Source organism: Gorilla gorilla, chromosome 3, assembly GCF_029281585.2.
Source record: "Gorilla gorilla gorilla isolate KB3781 chromosome 3, NHGRI_mGorGor1-v2.1_pri, whole genome shotgun sequence".
NCBI classification, from domain to species: Eukaryota; Metazoa; Chordata; class Mammalia; order Primates; family Hominidae; genus Gorilla; species Gorilla gorilla.
The window spans coordinates 129,821,430-129,842,210 of NC_073227.2; the positions used below are offsets into that span (position 1 = coordinate 129,821,430).

Genomic DNA, 20,781 nt, shown 5'->3' on the forward strand with positions numbered 1-20,781 from the left:
ACTGAGATCAAGTGATCCTCCCAGCTTAGCCTCCTAAAGTGGTGGGATTACAGATGTGAGCCACCGCGCCCAGCTCAGAAAGTAGATTCTTTTTATTTTATTTTATTATTTTAAGTTCCAGGGTACATGTACGGGATGTGCAGGTTTTTTACATAGGTAAACGTGTGCCATGGTGGTTTGCTGCATCTATCAACCCATCATCTAGGTACTAAGTCCAGCATGCATTAACTATTTTTCCTGGTGCTCTGCCTTCCTCCACTCCCCCTGACAGGCCCCAGTGAGAAAGTAGATTCTTAATGTTGAAATTTTAGGTGTGGGACAAGGGGATTATAAAGATAAACAGAAATGGATGTAGATACAGAGTTTCCTGTACTCTCAGATGAGACGACTGCATGAACAGCTTTACTTAAGCAGATTCATGGTGCTGGGACTGTTCAAAAAGTGTTGCATGCTATGTAGTGCGGAGTTGAAGGATTCTAGCAGCATTAAAGAAAATGTTAATTTATTTGGTTCCATCTCATCCTAGTCAATAAGTCAACACATACAAATTGTTCCCCCTTTTGATTGCCTAAAAGTAAGCACTTTTATCTATTCAGTTTTTAGATTCCTATGCATTGCTTTCAAATCAATTGCATGAATGGAAAATTCTTCTCATTAATCACATTCCTCTCCACGCCAGCGAAGTCTCCTCAAGTCAGAGCACATCTACACATCGTCCACCAGATGGCGGTGGAAGCCCACCGACATTGTAGACTACGTAGGAAGAGCGTCCAGATGGAAAAGCGGGTTGGGGCTTTCTGGTCTGGTTTTTTTGTTTTGGGTTTTTGTTTGTTTTTGTTTTTTGTTTGTTTGTTTGTTTAAGACGGAGTTTCGCTCTGTCGCCCAGGCTGGAGTGCAGCAGCGCGATCCTGGCTCACTGCAACTTCCGCTTCCCGGGTTCAAGCGATTCTCCTGCCTCAGCCTCCCAAGCCCTGGGACTACAGGCGCAGGCCACCACTACGGGCTAATTTTTGTATTTTTAGTAGAGACGGGGTTTCACCATATTGGCCAGGTTGGTCTCAAACTCCTGACCTTGTGATCCGCCCACCTCGGCCTCCCAAAATGTTGGGATTACAGGCGTGAGCCACTGCGCCCCGCTTCTGGTCTGTTTGTAAAACTAATCATTTCGGGAGGCTGAGGCAGGAGAATTGCTTGAACCGGGGAGGCGGAGGTTGCAGTGAGCTGAGATTGCGCCATTGCACTCCAGCCTGGTGACAGAGCGAGACTCCATCTCAAAACAAAAACAAAAACAAAATTAATCATTAAAACGAAGAGGACTGTTGGATTTTAGAGCCTCAGATACGGGGCTTTTTTTAAAATTCCATTTTTTTTTTAATTGTTAGAAATATATGGCAATGACAAAGTAATATAAGTGATCTAATTAGATTATATTTTTTCTTGTTTTAAATTCTGGGTAATCTGTCCATTGAAGCTACTTGGCTGGGGAAGCAATTGAAAGTGTCATTCCTCAGTATGCTTGAAATTTCTCATACCCTTCATGCCCAACTAAGATATATAAGAGAAAATCCTGTTAGTAGCCATCAGCAGCTGCTGGAGAATGCACCTTTATATCCAGATTCTGGAATCTTTCAGGCAACCCTCCCTTCTTCCTCTTTGACTTCTATTTCTCATTCAACTCACCAGATTATTGGGATAATCGTGTGTGGAGAAGATTCTCAATCTCTTTGAGTTTCAGATTTCTCATTTGCAGAATTAAAGTGTGTACTTTTTTGAGGAAATAATACATGAACATACATAGAACAATGCCTGGCACAGGCTAAATGCTCCAGAAATGGGAACTATTATTTTTCGCTCAGACTTTTACCTTATTTTGAAAGTAAGCAGGCTGGGCACGGTGGCTCATGCCTATAATCTCAGCACTTTGGGAGGCCGAGGCAGGTGGATCACCTGAGGTCGGGAGTTCGAGACCAGCCTGACCAACATGCAGAAACCCCGTCTCTACTTGTGGGCGGAAAGCCACCCAGGTGCTGAGGCAAGAGACTGAAGGCACAAGCTGTTCCAGTATAATAAAAGAAAATAATTAGAATACAAAAAGTTATACTAAAAATAAGATATAGACATGATTATATATGAATATTATCAATCTTTAGTTGGTAGTGTTGCTCTTTTAGTATTATAATAATCTCTGTTTTATAATCATAACCTAGAAAACACCAGGCCATACAGAGTCAGGAGCTGAAGGGACATGGTGAGAAGTAACCAAAAGACAAGAGTGTGAGCCCTCTGTCACGCCCGGATAAGGGCCGCTTGAGGGCTCCTTGGTCTAGCGGTAAGTTCAGTGCCTGGGAAAGCACCCGTTACTTGGCAGACCTTGGTCTAGCGGTAGGGCCAGTGCCTGGGAAGGCATCCATTACTTAGCAGACCGGGAAAGTGAGTCTCCCTTTCCCCGGGGGGAGTTAGAGAACACTGCTCCACCAACTCTTGTGGGAGTCCTGACATTAGCCAGGCCTGCCTGCAGTCATCTGGAGGCTTAAACATCTGTGGTGCTGTGCTTCAGTGGTCATGCTCCTTGTCCACTTTCATGTTCTGCCTGTACACCTGGCACCTCCTTTTAAGTTCTTAAAAGATAGCAGTAACAAAGTTAGTGAAAGTACTAAAGTCTTTGATCTTCCTGCTAAGTGCACAGAAGAAATGCTGACATATACTGTCCTCCCTCTCTGCTTCGGCTATCACAAAGGGAAAGGCCCCCCGTCACGTGGACACGTGACTTGCTTGACCTTATTAATCATTTGAGATGACTCAAACTCCTTACCCTGCCCCCTTGCCTTGCATACAATAAATAGCAGTGTGTCCAGGCATTCAGGGTCACTACCAGGCTTCGTGCATTGGTGGTAGTGGTGCCCTGGGCCCAGCTGTGTTTCCTTCTATTTCTTTGTCTCATGTCTTTATTTTTCTACAATCTCTCATCTCTGCACACAAAGAAAAAACCCACAGGCCCTGTAGGGCTGGACCCTACACTACTAAAAATACAAAATTAGCGGGGCATGGTGCATGCTTGTAATCCCAGCTACTTCGGAGGCTGAGGCAGGAGAATCACTTGAACCTAGGAGACGGAGGTTGCAGTGAGCTGAGATCGAGCCATTGCACTCCAGCCTGGGCTACAAAAGCAAAGCTCTGTTTCAAAAAAAAAAAGAAGAAAGAAAAAGAAAGTATAGGGCATTAATTATAGTAACTTGTGTACAGTTTTATCATTTGTGCCAAATGATCATGTAACAAAATTATGACTATGCCTATTGTGTATTATGTGTGTGTGCACATTAACTATCAAAATGTCCACATTTTGTATCTGCAACAAACTTATATATTGGCAGCAACTACAGCGCTATTGGCCAATTACAACAACAACATGAAACACAGACACCGAGAGAAGAAACGTTATCTAAACCCAAAGTGTGAGTGTCTCAGAGCACATATTTTCCAAATGCCAGTTAACAGGGGAAACTAATAGATACCATAACCAGTGACTTTCCCTCCCTGCCCTGAATTATGGTGAAAGTGTATGAATTATATGCCCCGTTTTCAGCTATACAATTTAGAGCTCCACTGGAGTTCTGTGGAAGACTAAGTGAGGAGCTTTCAGTTTTGGAAAGTAGATACTCATATGACATAAATGGTCTAGATTCAGGAAAAAGAACAGCTAGGCCTTGGTGATGGCTTCTGAACGCAGTTTGTACAATTTACAACTCAAGCGTCATGTGATATCATTTCTGTGGGGATTCTCATTCAAAAATAATGAGACTAATGTTGATAAACGATCGAGATTTTTATTATGAGTTTCCGTAAAGGTGTAACACAGGGGTCTCTCCCAGAAAAATAGAAAGTAAAGCTTCCAACAATACTTCTCTATATCTCTCCTCCCTCCAAAGTTCCCTACTTATGACGGCTGCTAAAATCCTCCTCCTCTTTCAATCTCCCAATCCTTCCATGTTGTTATCTCAGTTTTCTTTCTACCCTGTTCACTACCTTCTTCCCACATGGTGTAAAAGTGAGAAGCTTCTCTTGTACCCCTGCCCACCAACCATACATAGAAGACAGCTAATGGCCTCCCATTTCTCTCTCTCTTCTTGGCAAGAAGCATGTAGCATCCCCTACAAAGTATATTTTTCTCCTCCTGAATGATTTTTGCATGAGACATTTTCTTACAGAGAAACTCTGGGGACTAACATTCTCTACTTTGTTTTATGTATATATAACAAAGTATATAATATATATATAAAACAAAGATGTATATATAAAGCCAGATACATATATCTGACTCATTGCAGCCTCAACCACCTGGGCTCAAGCAATCCTCCCACCTCAGCTTCCTGAGCAGCTAGGACTACAAGGCTGTGTCACCATGCCGGGCTAATTTCTAATTATTTTGTAGAGATAGGGTCTCTCTATGCACCCAGGCTGATCTCAAACTCCTGTCTCAAATGATCCTCCTGCTTTGGCCTCCCAAAGTCCTGGGATTATAGGCATGAGCCACCACACCTGCCCCTTCTACTCTGTTGTATTTAGAAGGAGAGAATCTTATGGGAGAAATTCCTGTTTTAACTTGTTTTAATCTATTACATAGAAACTGTCTACAGGACTATACTAGATTTCTACTTTTCGTTAGTGAAGAAGAAAGTTGTTATAAGGAAAAATCTTTTAATTTTTTAATTTTTTTGAGACAGACTCTCACTCTGTCGCTGTGCTAGAGTGCAGTGGCACAATCTCTCCGTATGTTTTCTCCTATTAGTTTTATAGTTTCAGGTTTTTAAGTCTTCAGTCCATTTTGAGTTGATTTTTGTATATGGTGTACCACAAGCTTTGTAAACACCCTGCCATCATAGTGGTGCTCTAACTTATCAATATTCTTTTTTAAAAGTGTGTCCTTTCTAACTGAATTAGTATGTTCAACAATTTTATTTATTTATTTTTGAGACAGAGTCTCACTCTGCTGCCCAGGCTGGAGTGTGTAAGTGGCACAATTATGGCTCACTGCAGGCTTGACCTCCTAGGCCCAAGTGATCCTCCTGCCTCAGCCTCCTGAGTAGCTAGGACCACAGGCACACGCCACCACACCTGGCTAATTTTTTAACTTTTTGTACAGACAAGGTCTCACTCTGTTGCCCAGGCTGGTCTCAAATTCCTGGGCTTAAGTGATCCTCCCACCTTGGCCTCCAAAACTGTTGGGATTACAGGTGTGAGCCACTGTGTCTGCCCCAACAACATTTTTTGTCTAGCTTTTTCGTTTTTAAAGAAACAGTTGTGTTTTACATTTTTCAGGTAATTGAAGTTTATCCTTTCAACTAGTAAAAAAAGTTTTAAAACCAATCCTTCGTAACACACAAATACCCCTTCTTATGATCTTTTAACTTAGTTTTATACATAAAAATAAATCTAGGCTGGGCATGGTGGCTCACACCTGTAATCCCAGCACTTTGGGAGGCCAAGGCTGGAGGATTACTTGAGAGACCAACCTGGGCAACACAGCAAGACTTCACCTCTACTAAAAATTTTAAAAAATTAGCCCGGTGTGGTGGTGCACTCCTGTAATCCCAGCTGCTTGGGAGGCTAATGCAGGAGGGTCACTTGAGCCTAGGAGGTCAAGGCTGCAGTGAGCTGTAATTGCACCACTGCATTCCAGCCTGGGCAACAGAGTGAGACCCTTTCTCAAATGAATGAACGAATACATAAATCTACCTTCTAGAACCATAGTATAGTAACTTTGTCTCCTTCCAGCAGATGGCACTGAAGATTGTGCACAGTAATTTAGTAATTTTAGTCTAGGGCAGTGCTTCCCAGCCTCTTCATGTTACAACATAGCTAGAAAATAAGGATATTTTTGTTGGGTAAAAGACAAGGATGCTTGCAGCCAAAGGAGACTAGCCTGAGGATCACTTGAGTACCCCCTAGTTGTCCTAACGTCTGAAGAGGATTAGTATCTTAATACATCTTTTAATGAATTGCACTCATTCAGTGTGCCCTGGTGTAGTGGTGCCCTGATGTAGGTCATCTTTTTATTAATTTGGGGCCTATTATGAGTTTATGTTTTAAAATATGCTTTATAAATATTAATCCCAACATTGATGCCAGTGAGAAAGAAGTGAGAATTTTGAAGGTGGTAGTAAGAGTGAAGATTAAAAAAGCAGAGATTGAAAAAATGAAAATTCATAGTAATAAATATACAATAAAGTGGTATGACCCAGTTGAAATTGGGAACAATTCTGAAAAGCAAAGAGTGACTCATGCCATATGAAAATGCCATTTGCTATGGACTGAATTCTGTACCTCCAAAATCCATATGTTGAAACCCTAACCCCCCAGGTAACTATATTGAAGAGAGGGCCTTTAAGGAGGTGATTAAGGTTAAATGCAGTCGTAAAGGCAGAGCCTTGTCCAATAGAACTGGTGCCCTTATACCAAGAGACATCAGACAACTTTCTCTCTCCCCATCTCTGCCTGCCATGTATGGACCAGTGAGAAGGTGGCCATCTACAAGCCAGGAGGAGAACCTTTACCAGAACCTGATCATGCTGGCACTCTCATCTCAGACTTCCAGCTTCTAGAATTGTGGGAAAACACATTTCTGTTGTTTAAGCCACCTCGTTTAAGGTATTTTGTTATGGTGGCCAAAGCAGACTAATTCACCATTTTTATATAACAATAATCAGTAAGAAGAAAAGTAATTGACAAAATGTACACACTGTTGACCATGTGATGAGAGGATCAGTGTCAACTCTGGGCACCCATTAACCCATTAGGAGATGGTTCAAGTATCTTAAAGGCCTAAGAAAGTAAAGTTATGGAAAGCAAGAGCGCTAGGCACATTTTAATCTGTACAACATCAACATGAGTGGTAGCAGGTGTGAATATACTGCAGCTGCTAAGAAGTTCCTTTAGGCTCATTAAGGAGGGGCATTTCTTTCCTTAAGGGACTTCAAATGTAAATCCAACAAAAAATGCCCTTTGGAACCTTGCTACTCAAAGTGTGGTCCATGGATCAGCAGCATCAGCATCAGCATCACCTGGGAGCTTGCTAGAAATGCAGATTCTCAGGTCATTCTAACCCTACCCAATAAGCATCTTCATTTTAACGTGATCATCAAGAGATTCATATGCGCCTTAGTCTGGGTTGCACCACTATACAACTTATATCAGTAAAAAGAAGAGTAAGCTTTGTTCTAAAGTTTCAAAGGACTGCCTCACTTTTCTGTTTTCTGGAAATGCATATGTGGCTTACTCCGAACTTGTGAGTATTGGGACTTACGAACAATGGAAATTTTGGAACCTAACCTGTTCATATGTAAGAGTTTCTAAAGTTCCAAAATGGGTTCTATATTCCTCTGGTCTTCTGAAACAGAGTACAGAACATAATTTAATTTTTCTTTGCAATTGAGGACCAAATCTATGAATATCTGTTTTGGTCCTGATATATGGTGATGTCATAAAGCGCTTTCAAGTTATAAAGCAGGTGTTCGGTATGTGACAGTTCCCTTCACTTTATTTCCTTCAGAATACTAGGTTATAAATTTCTCAGATGGCAGAGACTTGTGGACTATGTTTATCATATTTCCAGTGGAATACATAGGGTTGTTCAATGTAACTAATTGTGTCAGAATACCGTGCATTTTTAATTCATTTTTCTAATTGTCTTGTTTTTCCTGTGCTTATTCTGCCAACTAATAGAGATTGCTCCTCTCAAACTACCTATATTAACGGCATTTCCTTCCCTTGCCTTGTGATTCATAGTTTCTAATCTGCTGTGGGCTAGTTAAGTGTGTAACTACAGAAATTACAGCATGTCTGAAACAATAGCCAAATAGTTTATGTGACAATCAGAGAATTTCCTGTAAGTGCATGCACTATTGTTCATGAGTTGACTATGTGGTAATTATTTGCCAATAATCTCATCTTTTATTTTTCTTTTAGTATCTTAGTTGTGTTTTAGACCACTGAAATGTAAATGAGAGTTAAATGACATCAACATAAGTGATCAAATATTATTAAAGTCAGTGAAATTATTTATTCTCATGATAATGCGTGGTGAAACTCAACTGGAATGCCATAATGAAAAGAAGAAACAAAGATTCACTAAGAGCAAAAAACAGAAAAAAAAAACACAGCCAGGATTGTTTTTAATTCAAGAAATATAAATACAAGTCAGTAGGAATATATAGAAAAGTTTCTGCATACCTTTGAGAACAGACCATATCTTATTCATTTTTGTATCCCCAATACCTAGCCTATTATAAATGTAATAAATCTGTAAATGGATCAGATAAAGGAGGAAAAAGAAGAAAACTGTTTCTTCATATTGGGAGATGGACACCTAATAGAGAATGCCACTAAAAGGGAAGGAGTGATCTACAAACGCCAAATGTGATTTACAAACTAGAGAATAAAAAGCCTGGTGAGAAATATGGAAAGCCAGGCTACAATAAAGAATTGACATTTCTTGGCTGGGCATGGTGGCTCACGTCTGTAATCCCAGCACTTTGGGAGGCCGAGGCAGGCAGATCACCTGAGGTCAGGAGTTTGAGACCACCCTGGCCAACATGGGGAAACCCCACTATCTACTAAAAATACAACAATTAGCCAGGAGTGATGGTGCATACCTGTAGCCCCAGCTACTCAGGAGGCTGAGGCAGGAGAATCGCTTGAACCCAGGAGGTGGAGGTTACAGAGAGCCAAGATGGCGCCACTGTACTCCCAACTGGGTGACAGTCTCAAAAAAAAAAAAAAAAAAAAAGAGCTGACATTTCTTGAGCTAGAGATAGGCGTTCAGTTGTCCAAGGCTCCCACTTCTGTTATAGAGAATAGAGTCCTAAGTTGGGGATGACAAATAGTAACACACGTATTATTTCACTTCCATATATGCAGCAGAGATTAATTCAATTACCCACTCTTTCTCACTGAACAGACTTGGCCTCAGCATCTGCATCAACACTATACCTCAAAGAATCTGAGTTGACATAGGAAACATCATAATTGGCATTTGTGACACTGTAATCACAAATCTACAAAATATCACTTTTATTGGTCTGTAAAAGATTGAAGAGATGTCCTGAAAGAAAGGACCATCATCTTCCAAAGTAAGAGAATGAACCAATTCAGCTTAACTCTGCTATTCAAAAGCAGTGGTCCTCAAACTTCCCCACGCATCAGAACTGCCTGGAGAGCTTGCTGTAGGGCCCTATCTCCACCACTTCTGAATCAGTAGGTCCAGGGTTTGGGCCCACAAATCTGCATTTCAAAAACTCTGAGATCTACCATTGTAGAGTATACTGGAACAAATTCTAAATATGAAAAACTGAAAATCTTTTGACAGCAAGACAGTAAATCATAACTAGCATAGCTTTATGAAGAAAAATGTAAATTAACCCAGTATAGTTTATAGTAAAGCAATGGTCTGGAGCTAAATAAACCTTGGTTTGACCGCTGGTTCTGCTAATTCCAGGTTCATGATTTTTACTAAGATTACTTGAGCTCTATAAATATTAGTTTCTTCACAGATATAATAGGGATAAGAAAAATATCCCATGGAGTTATTGTTAGGATTAAATAGAAAAAAATACATATCTAGATTTACAAGCACAGTGCCTAGTAGATGGTTCAATCCTATTCATTCAATTCTTCATCCTTTTTTCACTTATAGTAGTAATGGAAATTAAAGCAAAAGAGTGAAATATTTTCATAAGGGTCGTAGTGTTTGTCAGGAGGAAAAATATCTACCTTCTAGAAGGGGTGCCACGGCAGCGACAGCACAAGGCCCGTGCATGTGGGGTTCCTGTAACAAAAGAAAGGTATATGAATGTATAATATTTAATGTAAGTTTTACATGGCACCGGAGCCTTCATAAGGAAATGAAGACCTGAAGAAACCTGAGCGTTTTATACCAAGCTTGATGAAGAGTAGACTGTTATGGAAAACTGTGATAAGACAAAAAGATGGGCTAAGGGCAGTAAACTGGGGGAAACCTACCAAGGCCTATTCATTTAGATTCCTCTTGGCGTCTCTCTGTCTTCACAAATAAGACTGCTTCTTTTCTCCAGGTATAGAGAGGGCATCTCTCACATGAGGGTCTTATGACCTGCTTCATGGGAAGGTCAGAGTCCTCACACCTGCCATTTCTCAAATTCCATCAGCTTAAAACATTCAATATGACAAGGTGTTATATTTTGGGGTAGTGTGCCCTGAACACCATCATAAACATGCTAGAAAAATTCTACAGCAAATTAGTGGACAAGGGGAAGGAGCTTAGGTATTAAAGATTGTGGAGAAGATCTATTAAAACACAGGGCCCCAATCCTCCTCTTAAGGAGTCTCCCCTTAAGAGACAGGGTTCACTTTCATCCCATATACTTCTGATTAAAATGAGCCTCTTATACCCAGGAGAATACATTCCAGGTGCAGAAAGCCAATTACCTAGTTATTCCCTTACCCACGTAATTATAGACCTTAATCCAAATTCAAAGGACTCCTGGGAGATGCTGGAATCTGTAATTGTGTAATCTCTTTGATGAAGCACAGAGTGTGATCTTTTGCTCATGTGGGGCTAGGTTTCTGTGGAGAAGCTGGAAATGCTGTGGAAAAGGGCTTGCCCCTTTTGTGTATATGAACTCTAATGTAGTTGAAATTCCTAGAAGTCAAAGATATAAATCTAACTACTAAAATTCATTTAGTGCATTAAAATGCCAGTTATTAATTTACGGCAACAACTAAAGGGAAGCTTTGTATTATTCTAGGACTACAATGCAATTTATGCTTTGCATAATCATTCAGTAAATGACTTATTGCTCCAGAAATACCATCTTGCTAGATCCCATTCTGAATTCAGTGTTTCTGAGCAATCTCATCTCCAATACAGAGTGATGACATACCCAGGATTCCAAGACGGCAAAATGACTTGGGTAATGTAGTCTAGGGCCTGCCAGTGAGTATGCTGAGACAGACCAGAAAGACTTAAAGATTCCACTAATGTAGACAACGCAAGCTGAGCCACAACTTCTCGGAACACCAACAGGATGCACCAACAATTGACAAAAAAAAAAAAAAAAGGAGATAAAGTTTAAAGTTTGTCTTCCAGCATTCCCTTACCCTATTTTCCCCTTCCTCTTCCCTACTTTATCAGTGGGAAAAGTTCTCAATAATGCAATTCTTACTGAGATTCTTGTGTTTATCAGAGAAATGTTTCCTCTTTCTTTGCCAAGGAATTATATATTCCCAACAGACATGGCGCTTGAATGCTATATTTCCTTTGGAATCAAGAAAGGGGAGGTGGGGGAATCAAAAATTAAAAACCAAACCCAAGCCATTGTTGCTCTTCGAGGAAGGGTGGGTGGTCAGTCGTCGCCTGAGCTCCGAACATCAACCCGCGGCTCTCAAGTTCCCCTCCCAGTAATGCTGGGCCCAGCCTCGCCGCGGCCGATCGAGCCTCTGCCCTAGGTGGAAGCGGGCCACCCGGTCCCTTCACCCACTGAGGCCCAGTCCTTTCGCCTCAACACGAAGGCAGCCTGGCCGGGCCGGAGCAGCAGCCGCGGGGCCTGCACTGGGGCCACGGAACCCCGGGCCAGACTCAGGCCTGGGCCAGCTCGGCTCCGGCCTGCAGGGGGCGCTGCGGCGGCACCGGCGCCAGGCCCGCGCGTGCGGGGAGCGACCCCAGGTGTAAGTCCCGGGGCGTGGGGCGCGTGGGTCAAGGCGGAGCGACCCAGGATCCCCGCGCCCGCGGCGGCCGCTGAGCGGCAGCGCTGGGCTCGCGGAGAAGCTTGGGCACCTGAGCCGCGGTCCCGGGTGACACCCTCAGTGACGCCAGGCGCGTTCCTTCCTCTTCCTCTCTCCTCTCCGGCCCCGCCTTCCTTTCCCTCCGCCCACCTCCCTGAAGCGGAGCCGCCGTCGCCACCAGCGCCGTCATGTCGGCCCCCGCCGGGTCCTCTCACCCGGCCGCCAGCGCCCGGATCCCGCCCAAGTTCGGCGGAGCGGCCGTCTCAGGAGCCGCAGCGCCCGCGGGCCCGGGTGCGGGCCCGGCGCCGCACCAGCAGAACGGTGAGGCGGGCGGCCCGGGCGGAGCGCGGGGCCTAGCACCGGCTGGGCGGCCTGCACGGCCACATCGGGGCGGGGCGGGCCGGGCCGGGCCGGGAAGGGCGTTCGGGGTCAGGCCCGGCCCGAGGGAGGGGAGCGGGCGCGGTGCGGAGGCCGCGGGGTCCGGGTTGGGTGCGGGTAGGGGGCAGGGAAGGCACGGCGCGGGGCGCGCGGGTGTGGGACGCCCCTGGCGTGGGGGCGGGGGCCGGCCTGGGAAATCTGGGGCCGTGGCTGTTTATGTAATGCGACCCCAGGCCCGAAACGGCCTGGGGCGAGTAGGGGCGACTGAAAAGCTGGGAGCCCACGTAGTAAAACCCAGTTACCTAGCCTGGACGCGGGCGAGTTGCCCCGAGCGACCCCTTGGCTGCGAGAGCTGGCCAGAAGCCGAGGCCGCTGAGTGCGTGGTCCGGAGAAGGCTGGTGCAGCCACCCAGCAGGGTGGATTGTGCCCTTCCTGTCTCAGGAAAATTGCTTCGGTTCCCGAGGCCCAGCGAACACGCTGCCTTGAGGAAACTTAAGTTTGCACTCAAGTTTGTAGACAAAAGGGTGTAAATATGCTATATAAGTGTAACTGTAACCCTGACCCAGTTCGGCCTCAAGAACTGTCGTTGCCGCTGCGGCTGCTGCTCAAGCTTTTGGAGTTTGCTTGTAGTGTTTGAAAGGGAGCAGATGTAAACGGATTTAAACGAACATCTTTAGATCTGGGTGTTTTTCCTAGCTCCACTTTCAGAGATGGAAAAACGTGCCAGAGTTGGCCCTGCTTTGAGGCAGGGCCTTCATACAGGCAGCAGCCAAATGCAACACGAAAGCCGCTTTCATATTAAGGTCGTGGGCTTTTAGTAGGCTGCAAAATGATCGTCTCTAGGATATGCATTCCCTAATGCTGAGATTTGGAATGTTCGCGGATAGGGGCCAAGGGTGGAGGAATTCTCCTTACAGACTTCTTAGTATGTCAGATGAGAACCTTGGAAAGTAATTGACTGAATTTAGAAAAATACCTCTGTCCTGTGTTGGTACGAGAACCAAACTGCATTAGTACTCTCCAGATGATTGACCTGTTTTATCTAATTTCCTAATGAAAATCTGCTGGACTTTATGAATTACTTTAATCAACATCTAAGTTTTACAACTGATGCTTTTCAAACATGAAGTGTATCGTTTGTCCTGAGGATCAGAAGTTGAGTGATACTTTAGCCTTAATATTCTTTGAATCAGCCTTACCTATCAGTATTACATGCTGTACTCTCAGTAGTCATTGTTTACTATAATCGCTTTTGGATATGACCAGTGTTATTGGTGTTGTACACCTGTTCTGAACAAATGTAAAAATACTATTTGTGAGCAGTGTTTGTTCTTGTAACCTTAATATAAGTTCTTGTTTTTAAAATAGCTTTATGAAGGAACTAGAACACGATAATTTAGTAAAAGAGCCCAAGTCTTTTAGAACATTGTAGACTCATGTTTACCAGTGATTCAAGGATTGTGTCTTTCCTTGATTTTCTGAATATGCATTATCATCTTAGTGAACAGTTTTTAAAGTGGCAAATGTTTATTACAGCCTTAAAAATTTTGTGAACACTCAAGAATGCCAGGATATGTACTCAGCCAAGTGTAATCAGGATGTTAAAATCTGTAAGAACAAATCAGTGTTTTGATGCCAAATATAGATGATGCTTGAGTTCTCTTGTTTATAATCACTACTTTCCTTTAATGTTGCAATAATCATTTCAACATTTATTGCATGCTTACCAGTTGGGGACTCAAGGTTAGGGTAGCAGATGAGACAGAGTCCCTGCCTCTCTCCTGACTTGCCCTGTATTTGGTAATGTTTGAATTGGTTCTGGCTAGCCTTGAGGGACTGGACAGGTTGGGGTGGGAGGGAAAGGTTGACTCTAGGCAGAGGTTACAGCATGAACTAAAGTTTGGAAATATGAAAGTGCAGGGCATGCTTGGAAAGTGGAAGGAGTCAAGAGGTGCAGAGGGTGCTGGGTGGCATGGGAAGCCAAGGCATCGAAGCCGAAAGGAGCAGGTTAAAAGGGGTAAGGTTGCAGAAAGGCCTTAAATGTTATGCTAGGAAATTTGAAAGTTATGGTAAAGTGTAAGAACTAGGGTCAGGTAGAGTACAAGGTCTCCCTGTGTTGCCCAGGCTGGTCTGCTGGGCTCAAGTGATCCTCACACCTTATCCTCCAGAAGGATTTTTGTTTTTGTGGAAGGGATTAGTTTAAGTAGAGAAACAAGATTAAATCTCTTTTTGTTTTGTTTACTAATCTCAAAAAAAAAAAGTTTGCTACGTGGTATCAGCATCTAGTAAGCAGTCATTTGGGTTTCTCATTTATTTTTCAGTCCTACAAAAGTAGTTAGCCTTTTAATATATCTCTATGGAATTCCAGACATGGTGAAAAAGAAATAGGTCAGAAATATGAGCATAAAACAGACAGAATTGTAAAACTGGAATGGTACCTAGAAATCACTCACTTCAGTGTTGTGGTGTGATATGAAATACGTTTGGCCTTTGTCCTGGGTTCCTGTAACAGCTCCTAAAACCCTTGTAATTTCCTGAGTGATAGGAGTGTCGCTTGCTACTCATAAGGAGTCTTTTGATCACATTTGAGTTTATGCTAATGAGATGACTTAGGATGGGTCTCCTAGACAGCCTCAGGCTGGAGCTGGTAACCAGAAAGACCAAGTAATTAGAGAGTTGGGACTTTCAGTCCCCACCCATCATCCCCTTTGAAGGGGAGTGGATAGGCTGGAGATGAAGCTTTATAAAAACTCTGGAACAGTAAGATTTGGTGACCTTCTGGGTTGCTGAACATGTGGAGATGCTGGGAGGGTGGCGGCACCTGCCCCCATCCTTTGCCCTGTACATCTCTTTCATTTGGCTGTTCATCTGTATCCTTTGTAATATGCTTTATAATAAACAATAAATTTAAGTGTTTTCCTGGCTTCCACAAGCCCTTCTACCAAAGTAATTGAACCTAAGGAGGGGGTAGTAGAAACTCCAGTTTGTAACTGGTTCCTCAGAAGTACAGATGGCAACCTGCTACTTGTGATACTTATGATAGGCATCTGAAGTGGGGAGCCGTCTTGTGGGACTGAACCCTTAATCTGTGGGATCTGAGTCTAACTTCAGGTAGGTAGTGTCAGAATTGAATTGAGTTGGAGGACCCCCAGTTGGTGTCTGTTGGGGAAAAATAAAAACAAAAATTCACACATCTGGTCACAGAAGTGGTCTGTGCAGAATGAGAGTAGAGTGAAAGAAGTTTTTTGTTTTTTATTGTTTGTTTTAGAGACAGGGTGTCACTCTGCCACCCAGGCTGGAGTCAGTGACTCCATCATAGCTAACTGCAGCCTCAACCTCCTGGGCTCAAGTGATCCTCCTGCCTCAGCTTCCCAAGTAGCTAGGACTATAGGCATGCACACTACCACTTTTGGCTAATTATTTTTATTTTTATTTTTGTAGAGACTGAGTCTCACCATGTTGCCCAGGCTGTTCTCAAACTCCTGGCCTCAAGTGATCGTCCTGGCTAGACCTACCAAAGTCTTGGGATTATAGGTGTGAGCCACTGGGCTGGGCCCTGTTTTTTCTTTTACAAGTGGTTAGCAAATGGCAAACTTTTTTTGTTTGTTTGAGACGGAGTCTCGCTGTGTCGCCCAGGCTGGAGTGCAGTGGCACGATCTCAGCTCACTGCAACCTCCACCTCCTGGGTTCAAGCGATTCTCCTGCCTCAGCCTGCTGAGTAGCTGGGACTACAAGCTCACACCACCACTCCTGGGTAATTTTTGTATTTTTAGTAGAGATGGAGTTTCACCATGTTGGCCAGGATGGTCTCCATCTCCTGACCTTGTGATCCACCCGCCTCGGCCTCCCAGAGTGCTCGGATTACAGACGTGAGCCACCGTGCCTGGCCCACAAATGTTTTTTAAGATTTGTTTTTCCAAAGGATATTGTATATAGATCCCTGATAGAGAAATCAGAAAAAAGCAAAGTGGTTGCGGTTAAAATAGAAGTTCAGTTGTTTTTAAGCACAGTTTGAAAAACACATAGTTTGGATCCCTACCTTTACAGATGAAATGAAGATTCAGAAAGGTTAAGTAGGTACATTTTCTACCAATTCTGTGAAAGCTTTGTGAGGGTGGCAGTTTTTTCTGTCTCTTGTTCACGTTGTATAATAAGAGCCTAGAACAGTATAGGCAAGTTACAGGTATTCATTAGACATGTATTAAATGAAGTCCATTTTATTTTTGCTAATTCCAACTCTAGATCTCTTCTTAAAACTTTTTGTCTGTTTATTTATTTATTTATTTTAGAGACAGAATCTCACTCTGTCACCCAGGCTGGAGTACAGTGTTGCCATCATAGCTCACTGCAGCCTTGAACTCCTGGGCTCAAGCAGTCTTCCCGCCATGGCTTCCTGAGTAGCTGGGACTATAGGTGTGTGCTACCATACCCAGCTAACTTTTAAAAAAAAATTTGTAGAGACTGATCTCAAACTCCTGGCTTCAAGTGATCCTTCCATCTAGACTTCCCAAAGTGCTGGGATTACAGGCATGAGCCACCATGCCCAGCCTAAAGATCTCTTTCTGTTAACAGACTCTAAGAAAATTCTTTTTAGAAACTTTGATGTTTGAGAAGAAAGGAATAGAGAGGCAGAAAACCTAGTCTTCATGATCACTTTTACTTGTTCTCTGGGTGTAACTGCTAGCGTGTTCCTCCACTTATTCGAAGATACAGCTTGACTTGATTTCAAGTCTGTGAAATCTTTCTCTTAAGCTTCCTTCCTTGGTGTTGTATTTCTGTCCTTCATTTTTCATTGAGCAATATATGGATTTTTAAAACTATTTGTATTTCCATACCAAGCATTAATTGAATATTTCTTACCTTTTACTCTGCCTTTTGGGATTCCTTCCAAAGCTGAGTCCTCAAACGTAGGAAGACTGACTAAAGTAATAGCCTGGTAATGATCTTGTTGGGAGGTGGGGGGGTGGGGCAGTCAGATTTAATAATAAGCTGCTGCTTTTTAATTTTACTTTTAGGAAGCAAATGGTGTTCATTTTCAAATGAAAGTATATTTTAATCCTTCCATATGCCCTTTTCCAGAATGAAACTACAGTTTTATCACTTTAATTGTTAATAATGCAAGAAAGATGAGATAGTAATGGGAATTACTAGAACTCACTATGGAAGATGTAAATAAACATACCATTCATACAGCAGTACTATCGGGTCAGTCACTGGAAACCCTTAAACTTTGAGGGCACATGCAGCATTTAAAATGGTATAAGGTATAAATCTCCCTAGTGTATCTCGAATAAGTTCCTTTTGATCAGAGCCACATCAGTGTCTCAGGTTTCTAGTCTCCATTTATAGCTAACCGGAAGCGTCAGGTCCTCTCATGAATATACCCCTGTGGTATTAAAGTGACTGTGTCTGAATACATAATTTCCTCCTAAGCTGATTTTTTTTTTTTTTTTAAGACTGAGTTTCAGTCTTGTTGACCAGGCTGGAATACAATGGCACAATCTCAGCTCACTGCAACCTCCGCCTCCCGGGTTCAAGCGATTCTCCTGCTCAGCCTCCCGAGTAGCTGGGATTACAGGCATGCACCACCATGCCTGGCTAATTTTGTATTTTTAGTAGAGACAGGGTTTCTCCATGTTGGTCAGGCTGGTCTCGAACTCCCAACCTCAGATGATCCACCCGCCTTAGCCTCCCAAAGTGCTGGGATTAACAGGCGTGAGCCACTGAGCCTGGCTCTAAGCTGATTGATAGATATCTCAAAGATCTTAAAGTAGGCTGGGCATGGTGGCTTACGCCTGTAATCCCAGCACTTTGGGAGGCTGAGGCGGGCGGATCACTTGAGGTCAGGAGTTTGAGACCAGCCTGGACAACAGGATGAAACCCGTCTCTACTAAAAATACAAAAATTAGCCAGGCGTGGTGGCAGGTGCCTGTAATCCCAGCTACTCGGGAGGCTGAGGCAGGAGAATCACTTGAACCTGGGAGGTGGAGGTCGTGGTGAGCCAAGATTGTGCCATTGCACTCCAGCCTGGGGGACAAGAGCGAGACTTCGTCGCAAAAAAAAAAAAAAAGATCTTAAAGTATTCACTCCATATGTAAACAAGTGTCTTATATCTGGGTTTAATTTTTATTTTTTATTGCTATATATATTGCTTTAGTTGTTTGCAGTGTCTTTTCACTCCCTCCGTCTCCCCCCCAGTTTCTGGGATTGTAGCAGTAATTAATTTTGTAAACCATATTCATTGCCACCACTAGTATTTCATGTTACTTTATCTTTCCAATTCATCTGTAATTCCTGAAGTATTTTATGCTAAAGGTATTAGAATAATTTTCTTTCCTAGAAATGAGGCATCTTCATTGTCAGCGTTGTTAGAAAAGATCATGTTATATATATTCAGCCCTGGAGAAGCTACTATTTTCAATAGGCTGAGCATACTCAGAATTGTCCAGAAGGAGTGGACTAGTGAAAAGGTTGTAGGCTTTGATATAGCCCAAATTTTTGTGGAGAAACTTACTTAACATGCTTCAGAGTATAATAATACCTTTCTTACAGAGTTGTTGAGAGAATTACATTTAATAAGGTACTATTTTTAAAGTACTTAGCCGCAGAAGGGGCTTAGCAATTAGAGTCCCTCCCTTCCATTTTCTTCAGAACACCATTTTATAAATTCTTCGGGTGGCAGAAACCATATGGGTTTTCTTCATCATATGCCCAGTAGTAGCAGCTTGTAATAGGCACTCAGTTAAGTGAACTTGGTTTCCTATTCGTTATTGCTTTTGAAGACTGGCCACTGACAGGAGTCTGTGTGCCAGCTCCCTCTCCCCTTTTTTGTATTTAAGGCTCAGTCACTATTTTAGTTTTCTCTTTATTTTCTTCTGCTTTCCAGTCCTCCATCCCTTATGTCCGCAAATGCATTCTTGGAAGGTTTCTGGTAATAGGCCATCTATTTTAGCTAGTTTGCTTATGGAAAGGTAAGTTTAATGGGTTTTAAGTTTTCTAAAATTGTGTGCCAGAAGTCATTTGTAACAGGAACTGAGGAAAAGCAGGATGAAGTAGCGAGAGGGAGTGGTAAAATCATGTCTTGCCTAGCCAGTGGCCAAGTCTTAACTTGTTTTCCTTAGGATTTCTGATTAATGGATATTGTGAAATGAGCTATAAGCCTGGCTTTGGAACCAGCAATGCCTGGCTTCTTTACTCCTTACCAACGATTTGAATTCATATGAATTGGTGGGCTTTCATGGCCCTGTTTGTTTGTATATAAAAGATGATAGTGATACTTCACAGAATTGTTTGAGAAGCATATCAGATTATATGTAGAAAAGCAAGGTATCTGGCATGTAGTGGATTCTGAACCAATATTGATTTTCTTTTCTTTCTGTATTTTGAGACAGGGCCTCACTTTGTCACCCAGGCTGGAGTGCAGTGATATGATCACAGCTCACTGCAGTCTTGACCTCCCCGGGTTAAGGTGATTCTCCCACTTCAGCCTCCTGAGTAGCTAGGACTACAGGGGCATGCCACTATGCCCAGCTAATTTTTGTATTTTTTGTAGAGACGGGGTTTCACCATGTTGCCCAGGCTCAAGTGATTCTCCTACCTTGGCCTCCCAGAGTGCTGGGATTACAGGCGTGAGCCACCATGTGTGGCCTTGGTTGTCTTTTGGCCCCTCACTCGTAGCACTCATTGTCGTGGTATCCAAGAAGGATAATTGATGTTGTAGCAGGAATAATCTATACTTAATGCAGTGAGATTTAATCCAGTTGTTTACATAGCCTGTGTCTGTAGGCTCTGTCCGCCAGCGGTGACTGGAACAGTTACATTCATCCTCAGGTATATTTGCAGTTTATGGAATGTAGGAGAGAAAGAATACAAGAAAACATTTCTCTCAGAGCTTGGGAAGAAGCTCTATAACTGTTAGCCTTGCATTATGATAACCTAGGATATCCGGATGTAATCTGAGACTCCTCATTTTTGAAATCACCAAGGTTTGTAATTGCCTATTGCCTTAGGGGTGTGTGGGTGTGCAAGCATGCACATTTTTTATGCTCATTAAAAATCTGTATTTTGGCATTGTTAGTGATACCTTATTGGCGGGGAGAGTATATTAAAATATTCAGTAATCAGTACTGTGTATACTGACCAGTAAATGGATACCATCCTTCATACCAGAGCAGGATCCTATAAGCTTTCAGCTGTGCCAGGCATTACTCCTTCAGCTGCGGATTATGAGAAGGTTTGGGCTAGCATGGTGGGGTAAAGCAGGGGAATAGGACCATGGCTATGACTCATTACCAACTGATTCAGAGCTATTTTAATATTTTAACAAAGATAATTGTTAAAATGCATACCTGGGTGCATACTGACTGAATATTGGCCTATTTCTTTGTAATTAAGTGATGAATGAATTCAGTGATTACATTCTTCGATCTGATTCTACCTCAAAGTTAGTATGAATTTATCTTAGTAGGATAAAGGAACTTGTACTTTGCTGACCTTGATGTTTGTGTTCAGATAATGGAAACTGAAATCTGACTTTGATCTGACTGAAAAAAAAAGTTGGAATTCAATTCAGGAAAATATTAATGAAACAACTATTTTTAATATTAAAATGTGTCTCGGGGAGGGGGAATGATCATGCTATTATGGAAA

General features: G+C 42.7%; 1 protein-coding gene and 1 long non-coding RNA gene across 15 annotated transcripts in view; one reads left to right on the forward strand and one right to left on the reverse strand.

Moving 5' to 3' along the window:
• The window catches only part of LOC101147809 (uncharacterized), a 38,451-nt gene extending 26,591 nt beyond the window's left edge, over positions 1-11,860 (reverse strand). The window contains exons 1-5 of one of the 7 annotated variants that reach the window (XR_010133456.1): positions 11,340-11,686; positions 10,914-11,037; positions 10,015-10,178; positions 9,766-9,820; positions 8,032-8,857 (exon numbers count right to left, since the gene is read on the reverse strand). This is a non-coding gene — a long non-coding RNA (uncharacterized lncRNA). Of the gene's footprint in view, positions 1-8,031; positions 8,858-9,765; positions 9,821-10,014; positions 10,179-10,913 lie in introns of those variants that run through there. The other 6 variants (XR_010133455.1, XR_010133459.1, XR_010133454.1 and 3 more) reach the window with 6 other exon arrangements.
• Positions 11,694-20,781, forward strand: part of SEC24B (SEC24 homolog B, COPII coat complex component) — a 104,788-nt gene continuing 95,700 nt past the window's right edge. For 3 of the 8 annotated variants that reach the window (XM_055385725.2, XM_031010334.3, XM_031010335.3), the window contains exon 1: positions 11,846-12,075. In XM_055385725.2, the coding sequence (XP_055241700.1) occupies positions 11,943-12,075 (133 nt within the window). In that variant the 5' untranslated portion in view covers positions 11,846-11,942. Of the gene's footprint in view, positions 12,076-20,781 lie in introns of all 8 variants that reach the window. The other 5 variants (XM_055385723.2, XM_031010336.3, XM_031010337.3 and 2 more) reach the window with 4 other exon arrangements.